Source organism: Panthera tigris, chromosome C2, assembly GCF_018350195.1.
Source record: "Panthera tigris isolate Pti1 chromosome C2, P.tigris_Pti1_mat1.1, whole genome shotgun sequence".
NCBI lineage: Eukaryota > Metazoa > Chordata > Mammalia > Carnivora > Felidae > Panthera > Panthera tigris.
Genome location: NC_056668.1, coordinates 109,337,307 through 109,347,175, shown reverse-complemented (window position 1 = coordinate 109,347,175; position 9,869 = coordinate 109,337,307). Strand labels below are relative to the sequence as shown.

Genomic DNA, 9,869 nt, shown 5'->3' with positions numbered 1-9,869 from the left:
GCATCTGACTTTGGCTCAGGTCATGATTTCACAGTTCATGAGTCTGAACCCTCTGTGCTGTCAGCATAGAGTCTGCTTCAGATCCTCTGTTCCCCTCTCTCTCTGCCCCTTCCTGGCTCTCTCTTTCTCAAAAATAAACACTTAAAGAAATTGGCAGAAGACACAAATAAACACTTTTCCAAAGATGACATCTAGATGGTTAAGAGATGAAAAGATGGTCAACATCACTCATCATCAGAGAAATACAAATCAAAACTACAATGAGATACCACCTCACACCTGTCAGAGTGGCTAAAATTAACACAAGAAACAACAGGTGTTGGAGAGGATGTGGAGAAAGGGGAACCCTCTTGTACTGTGGGTGGGAATGCAAACTGGTGCAGCCACTCTGAGAACAGTATGGAGGTTCCTCAAGAGCCTAAAAACAGACCTACCCTATGATCCAGCAATTGCACTATTAGGTATTTACCCAAAGGATACAAAAATACAGATTCAAAGGGGTATACACACCCCAATGTTTATAGCAGCATCATCAACAGCCAAAATATGGAGGGAACCCAAATGTCCATTGACTGATGAATGGATAAAGATGATGTGGATCTTACACAATGGAATATTACTCAGCCATCAAGAAGAATGGAATTTTGCCATTTGCAACAATGTGGAGAGAGTTAGAATGTATTATGCTAAGTGAAATAAGTCAATCAAAAAAGACAAATACAATATGATTTCACTCATATGTGGAATTTAAGAAACAACAGATGAACATATGGGAAGGGGGGAAGAGAAGAGAGGGAAACAAACCACAAGAGACTCTTAATGATAGAGAACAAACTGAGGGCTGATGAAGGGAGGTGGGTGGAAGATGGGCTAGATGGGTCATGGGTATTAAGGAGAGCATTGTGATGAGCACTGGGCCTTGTTATGTATGTGACAAATTACTGAATTCTCCTGAAACCCATACTGCACTGTATGTTAACTAACTAAAGTTTAAGAAATAGATTACACTTATCTTTTAAAAATTTTTTGATGCCATTTCTTGTTTACAGAAATATCTCAGCTCAAAGTAATATATATTCAACATACAGCATTTGGTAATACAGAATAGTATAAAACATGAAAAACTTCATGCTTCATCTCACAACCCAGAGCTTGCCTCTCAAGATTTTTGGCCATCACATTCAATGTATCTAGGGCAAAAATGAGTAACTTAACACACACAGTGGATACTCACTATATCCCGGCTGGATGCATGAATGCTGGGAGAACTTGGAGAGCAGCCCATATGTCTCGCTGATAGACTTGATTATATAGATCTTATGGTCATTTTTCCTCTCCAGTTTGCCTTATTCTTCGGACATAGCAGGAGCTTGGCCAGGTTACAACCAACTTTCTATTTGGCAAGGGAGCATTCTGGAGGGATGGCCACATGGCTCCTGCCCTCTTGAAGCGTACAGTCTAAAGAAGACAAAACATAATAACAAATACAAAAATAAATGTATATATGCACATTGTCATGAACCGTAGAAAAGGAAGAGAACAGGTGGCTGGGAAAATAAGCAGGGCCAAGATCTGATTCAGGAGGGGTCAGGGAAGTCCTCTCTGACGGAGGAACGGGTCAGAAGGTCAAGGAAAAACAAAGGGGCAGGTTCTGAGGCGGTTAAACTTGAAGTGGGTGTGGCCTAAGAATAGTGAAGCAAAGTGTTGAGAGAAAAAACTGCTACAGAGGTAGGCAGGTCGTGCAGTGCCTGGTAAGTCATGGAGAATTTTGAATTTTATTCTATGTATGCTTGGAAACCAATTTTTTTTGTAATTTAAATTGCATTTATTTTTGGTAAATAAATTTTGGTAAAATTCACGATTCAAAGCATTAAAGGGCCAATATTATTGAATGAAAACTCCTCCTTCCTCCAGCTTCCTAGCCACCCAGTTCCCCTCCCCCGAGCTGCCGGTACACATCCTTCCGGAAATACTCTAAGCACAAACAAGCATTATCTATCAATCTATATTATATTTTAAGCAGGGGAGCGAGGCCATCAGATTTGTGTTTTAAGACCACCCGAATGCTGAGAGGGCACTGGCTCTCAGCGTTTAGAGCCGCGCAGCCCAACTCACGCATTTCGCAAAACTCTACTCTGCGTAGGACCAGACCCCTAAACCACCCCCTCCCCCAAACCCTGCCCCAGGGCTTTCTAAATTGCAACGCCGCATGGCTCCCACGCTCTTTCTCACGCTGTGCTCCTGGCAACAACCTAGCGCGCCCACAGCTCCCGGTCCGGAACCCTTGAGTTCGGCACCCAGCCCACGTGTGCTCAAGTGTTTTAAACAGAGACCGGAGGGGATCGAAGATACACGCCAGGGCGGGAAAGCAGGATTTGCTCAGGCTGAGACAGAGGCGGGTCTGAGAGTGGCTAAAACTGGGGCGGGGCCAAGGCTGAGGGCGGGACCAAGCTTGAGGGCGGAGCCGATGGCCCCAGTCGGCTGCTGTGGTCTCCAGATCTCCCGCTGCTGTGATTCGATCTGAGACGCGGGCCACCCAAGGGGCAGTGGGCGCTCGTTGGCCCTGGGTTCTGTAAAGTCCCGAAGGTAAATCTGCCCAGGAGCCAGGCGGCTTGAGCGAGAGGGGACCAACGACGGGGCTGGGCAGCTGGATGGCGGCGGAGGGAAGCGTCGCGCGGCGAGTTTCCCAAGAAAGCTGAACTCGTAGCAAAGTTTCCTGTGCATCAGCTTGCACCCTGCGTATTGGTGGCGGGCTTTTTCCGTGCGGGTGGTCTTTGGACGCTGGAGAGACGCGGAGGTAATTGGATTATTCCGCCTGGGTACAGCCCAGATTTCTGTTCCGGAACACGCAGCGAGGTGGGCGCAGATTTTGCCCGAGAAAGGGTGGGTAATTAATTGACACGCAGTTGTATCGCGCACAGCAGTCGGGTGACTGCCAGACTCGGAGCGCGCGTGTTTGCAAGGCGTGTCTGGTTGTCCGGAGGCAAAGTTCCATGACTTCTTTCCTCTTTAGGCAAGACTAACTGGGTGCTGTTCCCTCTCGGGCTGACCTCCGAGTCTCCGCTATGGACAGCGAGAGTGATGTGGATTTTTCTAGCAACAGCTTAACCCCTTTATGGCGGAGGCGGTCAACTCCTCAGCCTCAATTGCTGGGCCGGAGCAAGCCGAGGCCCCAGTCCTACCAGAGCCCCAGCGGATTGCTGATCACGGATTTCCCAGTGGAGGACCGAGGGACGCTCCCCGCGATGCAGACTCCTACCCAGGTACCCACCGCTTCAGAGGGCAGGACCGTCCAGGGGACCCCCCTGCTGCTTTGTACTCATCGTAGGGTGGTGACCAATGGGAGGACAGTCTCCCCAGAATACAGAGCTGTTTCTCCTCGGCTCCGACGTCCCAAGTCTCCCCAGGCTCCCAAAGCGTTTTCAGGGGGCTCCCCGAAATCCCCAGCGAATGGCACAGTGACCTCGCCCATGCCGCACCCGCTGCGCCCCCAGCGGACTCCTAACTCGCCCGCTTGCTGTAGCCGGGAGGAAGACTTGACCGGATTGACCACCAGCCCGCTGCTTTTGCCTGCTGCAAATGGGCTAATCCCTAATATCGACTCCCCAGGCTCTGGGTCGCAATCCGGCCAGACGACTAAGGATCCTGAGCCGGGACCCTCGAAACTCTCTCCTGCGCCCCAGAAAAGGTCTTTGGAACAAAAACTCCCCCTCCAAAGGCTGCCCTCACAGGAGAACGAGCTCCCAGAGAATCCTTCAGTGGTTTTGAGCACAAACAGCCCTGCTGCCCTCAAAGTGGGGAAGCAGCAAATCATTCCAAAGAACCTGGCCTCGGAAATTAAAATAAGTAAATCCAACAGTCAGAATGTGGAGCCCCACAGGAGACTCCTCAAGGTGCGTAGCATGGTGGAGGGCCTCGGAGCACCTCTGGGCCCCGCAGACGATGAGGGTGAGGCGGAGAACGACGTGGACAGCCCAGGGTCTCTGCGGAGAGGTTTGCGCTCCACGTCCTATCGTCGGGCGGTGGTCAGTGGCTTTGATTTTGACAGTCCTACCACTTCAAAGAAGAAGAACAGAATGTCCCAGCCTGTTCTGAAAGCGGTGATGGAAGACAAGGAGAAGTTTTCCAGTCTGGGAAGGATAAAGGTAAGGGTGAGCAGGAGTGTCACTCATTAAGCCAGGCATTCACCAAGCCAAAAGCGACGGTGTTGGGCGTGGGGGGAGGGGCACAGAGGAAACCAGAAAGTTATTGTTCTCTTTTAATTCTCTTGTTGATCAGACCTGTGCACATCTATCTCTTGGCCATTCTGTTGCAGGCAGTCACAGCCAGGTTAATGCAGCTTGGTGGGAGGAAGTAAAACTCTTACCACTGTTTTAACTTTCTAAACTCAGGCAGAGTGGCAGAATGGGGGGGACAAATGTGAAAAAGAAATACAGCAAATTAGGTACTGGCTGAGTGAGTCCTGAACACTTTTAATACAGGTAGCTGAACAGGAGGTGGAGAGCGGGTGTGGTACTCTTGACTGAATGGTCAAAATGTCTGGGGCTTGTTTAGAGGTGTCAGGGGTTGCTGATTCATCACAGCTGAGACAGGAAACTACCCATTTCTTTTGAGTATATTGATTATTTTAATTATTGAAAGTAATTCATGCTAATTACTTACTGAATTTTTTTTGGAGAAGTGATAACATAGTAAATGCCATCCAGGTAAAATGTGAGTTTTAAAATTAATTGCCAGAATCATAAAAGTTACAAATGTTTGTCATCTTTGTTGTTGCTTGTCTCTGTCACCACTGTCAGTGGTTGTATTTTATTCTCATGTTGAGTCCATTTATTCTTGAGAGCATTTAACAAGTTGGTAGCTCAGAACTTCAGATTCAAGTGAACTCTGCTCCCTGATCGAGGCCTAGAAATTTCATAGGTTAAAATACTGCCAAATATGACATAAAGAGATAGGGAAAACTAAAGAAGGACATTTTGGAGTGTGTATGTGCTGCTTTGTCCAGAAACAAGACAGATCTCAGCAGAAATTCATTTTGGCAACCTCAACTTTCCTTGGTTAATCAGAGAAGTGGAACCAGTTTGTACAAATGTCAATATGTCATAGACAAGTAAGGCTATTTTATTTTCGACCTCATGACCTTAGAGAAATTACATAACATTTTAGGTGGTTTTTATCCCCCACCCCCCAACTCTGCAAGTATAGCACAGCTCAGTTTAACAGTGATGGTGAATCACCAGTAGTGAAATGAGCTGCTTGCTGGTCTTTTGAGGATTCTCAAGCTGTTTTGCTGGGGTCTGTGGGATGTTGTACATTTTATTTTACCAGTTTAGTGAATTGTAGTAGTCAGATGAGTGAACTACTCAAGGGATCGTCTGCTGTATGCTTTTGGAAATCTAATGAATGTAACAACAAAAGAAGTAATTTTCTTAAAATAGCTGTATTTTCTGTTTGGCTCATTCATACATAGTTTGCTTTGCTTTTTCCTTTTTTGCTTTTCTTGTTTCTTAGAAAAAAATGCTGAAAGGACAAGGAACATTTGATGGGGAAGGTAAGCATTTGATTTTCCAGACTTTTATTGCTGTTTCAATGTGGAATATCAATTATAAGTTGAAATCCAACCGCAGTAACAAAAACACTTAACATGAGAAAAATGTCCAACTTCTTCCCAAATTATACAGTATGAATATCTGCACTAAGCTAAATTTTCATCCAGTAATACCAGCAGTAAATGGAATTAACGGCATTCTTTGTAAGCTGATAACTTTGTCAGCCAACATCCTGGATTTTTAATTCTTATCTACCCTGGTTCCATCCCCGCCTCCCTCAAAAAATGGACAAAGAGTAAGAGCCGGCTCTAGATTTTGAGTTAAAAATCCTGAGTTTGGCACTTAAATCTTAAGTCATAGTTCCTTTGACTTAATATTCTTTTCTCCGTATTTCCAAATTTTAGTATCATTACTGACTTCCTATTTGCCTATCAAGTTTCAACTTGGGGGAACTCTAACTGTCCCGGCTGATACAAACCTATTCCCAAGAATTTGTAACCCGTATAGTATTTTTGTGAAGGATCACAAAAACAAAAGCTGCTCAGCCAGGTGTTCAAACCCTAATCAGATTAGAGGACTTTGTATATACAGACGGGTCAAGTGTCAAGTAACTGGAAGAGCACAAAGCAAACAGCCCCACCTGCAGCCTTCCTGGGGTGGGAGGAACATGCTGGAGGTGAAGGTAGTTACTTTCTGTCATGCTTTGAAATGTTAAGATTTTCTAATCTTTCAAGAGTAATGAAGAAGGGTATGCCTCTCTATAAGTAAATCTACCGTAAAATCACCCAGAGATATAAAATACGTAATCTTAGGTGATTACAAAATATTTCCCTATGTAATTCTTATAAAAATCCATTCTCTTGGAGCATTTAAACATGACCAGTTCATAAAAATGTATTCGTCGCACCAATCTGAGGTGCAACGAATATATAAAATATATGATATTTTAGCTGGTTTGGGCAAATTCATCTCTCTGATTTTATAATTGAAGAAACTGGGAGCTTGGAGAGGTTTAGTGTCTTTCCCACCATCACATAGCCAGTATGAGGGCAGATAACTGGTCCTGAGTCCATTTTGCTTACTCTTGAATCACTTTATCACCATGAAGTAAACAGAGTGTCTACCTAATAGGCATTTAGAGAGATGGTTTGCATCTTCTAGAAGTTGACATTGATTCTGGGACCTTTGTCTCAAAGGGTTAAAAATGATGAGCTTTTTTTTTTTTAAGTCCGAGGACAGACTTTTTATTTTTATTTTTACTTTTATTTTTTATATGTAGTTGTATGTTGTTTCCTTTTATAAGGAGCTGTCTCTGTGCACTCTTTGGTCTCTTCTCAATATGATGGCCTGGAAATTTTCACAGATACGTATGTGAGGAATACAGGATTCTTAGAGTTAATGACTAAGAAGAATGTAGCTTAGGATGAGGTGCAGTAGAGTGGTGAGAACCTGCCAGCCAGGGACCTGGGTTGTCATCGTACAGTTTCTGTTCATCAGTTGTGTGACATTGAGCAAGCATCTTAACCTCACCAAGACTCAGTGTCCTCATGGATGAAATGAGGCCAATAATACTATTGCCTTTGTTGTTGTGAGAATGAGTAATCTTATCAACAATCTACGCATGTTTTGTGCCAACCACTGGTACTTTAGAGAACACTACAGAGGTGTGGTAACGCAGTCTTTACCCTCATAATCTGTTTTACGTATGTAAAACCATCAGAGAACAGTAAAATCTTGCATCGACTCCAGTATTACTTTAGTCATGGTGCATATAGAACATGCTGTAGTTGATGAAGAGGCAGATGTCTGTTTTCTTCCGTAGGTGGGAAAGGCATTTCAAAGTCAGTAGGTCCCAAATCAAATTCATGATCTTTCCCTCTAAAGCTACATCTCCTCAGGCGTTCCCATCTCCCGCTGTGCAGCTGTTGGGACCTGCAGATGTAGGAAACATCCTGGAAACATCCTTACCACCTCCCTTTCTCTGACCCCCATCTCCAGGCCATCCTCAATAGCCCATCTCCATTCTTGCATAGCATCCTAATTAGTTCTCTACGCAGCTAGTATTTTGCTCCAACAATATAATCAAATCTTTTCCTTTCCATGGATTCCCTTTGTAATCAGGATAAAATACAATCTTCGCAGTGTGGAAGAAATTCAGTTGTTTTGTACTTGGGATAAAATCCAGTTCTTTAACATCGCCTGCAAATCTCTGCTTGATTTAGACTATCTGGCTCACCTCCCTAAACCCACCTTGCACCCTTTGTCCACTAGACACCCATACTCTACACATTGACTTTTCCTTTGTTCTTCTAAGGTATTACGTTTCTTTTTGCCTCAGGGCTTTTGCATATACTTTTTCCTTTAGCTCTGAGGCTTCTCAGCTTTCAGATCTTAGATTTTTCTCAGTAACACCTGTTTGACCACCGCCCACCCCCACCCCCCACCCCACCCACAAGAGGTCACACCCTGCTGAGAATCTGTTCTTCAAGCACCCATATAGAAATCATTCAGTTTATAGGTACATATATGTGCAAGATTATTTTGTCTTCAACCCTACAGTGACTTGCCTTCTCAGACTGAAAACCAGAGTCCTTTCTATGGCATTGAGGCAAGAGCCTACATGATCTGCCCTCTCTTCATCTCCAGCCCCCATCTCTTAAGCTTCCTCCCTTCCCTCACCCTATTTCACCCATATAGGCTTCCTTGCTGGTCCTCACACGTAGAGACATACCAAACAGACTTCTGTCCCAGGACCTTTGTACTTGCTCTTCCCTCTGATGGGATGTTCTTTTGCCAGCTGTAAGATGTCTTGCTTTCTCACCTTTTTTAGATTAAATATCACTTTGGTGAGGCCTTCCTAAACCACCCTATTTAAAATCTACATACCCTCATTGTAACGTTCCCCTCCTTTCCAGGTTTTGCTTTTCTCCATGACACTTATCAGCATCTGACGTACCATAAAAATTACTTGTTTATTTATTATCACTCTTTGCTCACTCCGATGTCCCCTCTATGAAGATTGAGATTTTTATCTTTTTTGTTCATTGTATCCCTAGCAGTTGTTGGCATCCAGGAGGCATTTTATAAATATCAGTTGAATGAATAAATGAGTGAGTGACTTGGAATATTTTTCTCTTCCTATTTTTAGCTTATGAGGGCACAAGAAGTTTCTTTTATTTTCCATTTACTCTCAGCCCTTGGCACATTGTAGATACACAATAAATGTTGGTTAAATAGGTAAATGAATGGTGATGGGCTTTGAAGGAAACGTAGGGTATGAATTCAGTTTAACCTAAAGAAAAACAGTGATTTAATAGGCATGGCTATCCTCTGTGGGTGGTAGACAGAAACATGGAAACTTGCTTCCATTGGTATTTTATGTATGGATCCCTCCCATTCCCCTATAGGTGAACTGGGGACAGAGCTGTGTGAGTGAGAAAATCACTTTTTGGTGATCACTTTTCTTCAGTGACGAAATCCATTTGTTTCCTTGTTGTTCATTAAAATGGAGTCCAAACCTTGTATAAATATGGATGTTGGTTTAGAAAAACTAGCATAAAGACGGGGGCCATTAGTGACCTGTAGGGTTTGTATTTCTTAACAGAAAATGCTGTCCTGTATCAGAACTACAAAGAAAAGGCTCTTGACATTGACTCTGATGAAGAGTCGGAGCCCAAAGAACAGAAGTCAGATGAAAAAATTGTGATTCACCACAAGCCACTGAGATCCACATGGAGCCAGCTTTCTGCGGTGAGTGTTTACCTTTTTCTTTCCGATCTGTGGGCATGAAAAAACCAAGCTGTGGAAATTAGGTCTGGATGTGGTTTTAACTTTTTCTGCCAATGATCTTGTAACCCAGAAGAGAAAGACTCCTCTTCTTTTTAGATTGTGAAATGGGTCTTGAAAGTCTTCAGGCACTGGTGAGAACATGGACTTTAACACTTCTGATTGGGAAAATCAGGTTTTGATAAAATAAGGTGACTTGACACTAATATACTATGCTCTGGAAGCTTTTCCTGCTCAGTATCTTTTCTTGTTTTTAATTTTTTAAATTTTTATTTATTTTTATTTTTTATGTAGTATATATGTAGAGGTAACTTAATCTATCCTGAACTTTATCGTAATTATGGCTATATATACAGTAATGTGTATGTGTATCTATGCACAATAGGGAGTTTATGACAGTTTTTCCTTGGAAATTTCATTTGATATAGACACAATTATATGTTCTTGCAGTTGATTAATGAATGGCATTCTGTTCCATATCCCTCTGTGCATCTTTTGTGTGAGCCTGTCTGATACTTATTTTGTGTCGATGAG

At 43.5% G+C, this 9,869-nt stretch overlaps 1 protein-coding gene across 3 annotated transcripts in view; it reads left to right on the top strand.

The window, feature by feature from the left end:
* The first annotated feature begins 1,703 nt into the window (after nucleotides 1-1,703).
* The window catches only part of ARHGEF26 (Rho guanine nucleotide exchange factor 26), a 133,264-nt gene continuing 125,098 nt past the window's right edge, over nucleotides 1,704-9,869 (top strand). The window contains exons 1-4 of one of the 3 annotated variants that reach the window (XM_042999001.1): nucleotides 1,704-1,751; nucleotides 3,014-4,145; nucleotides 5,512-5,551; nucleotides 9,154-9,299. In XM_042999001.1, the coding sequence (XP_042854935.1) occupies nucleotides 3,066-4,145; nucleotides 5,512-5,551; nucleotides 9,154-9,299 (1,266 nt within the window). In that variant the 5' untranslated portion in view covers nucleotides 1,704-1,751; nucleotides 3,014-3,065. Of the gene's footprint in view, nucleotides 1,752-2,469; nucleotides 4,146-5,511; nucleotides 5,552-9,153; nucleotides 9,300-9,869 lie in introns of those variants that run through there. The other 2 variants (XM_042999002.1, XM_042999003.1) reach the window with 2 other exon arrangements.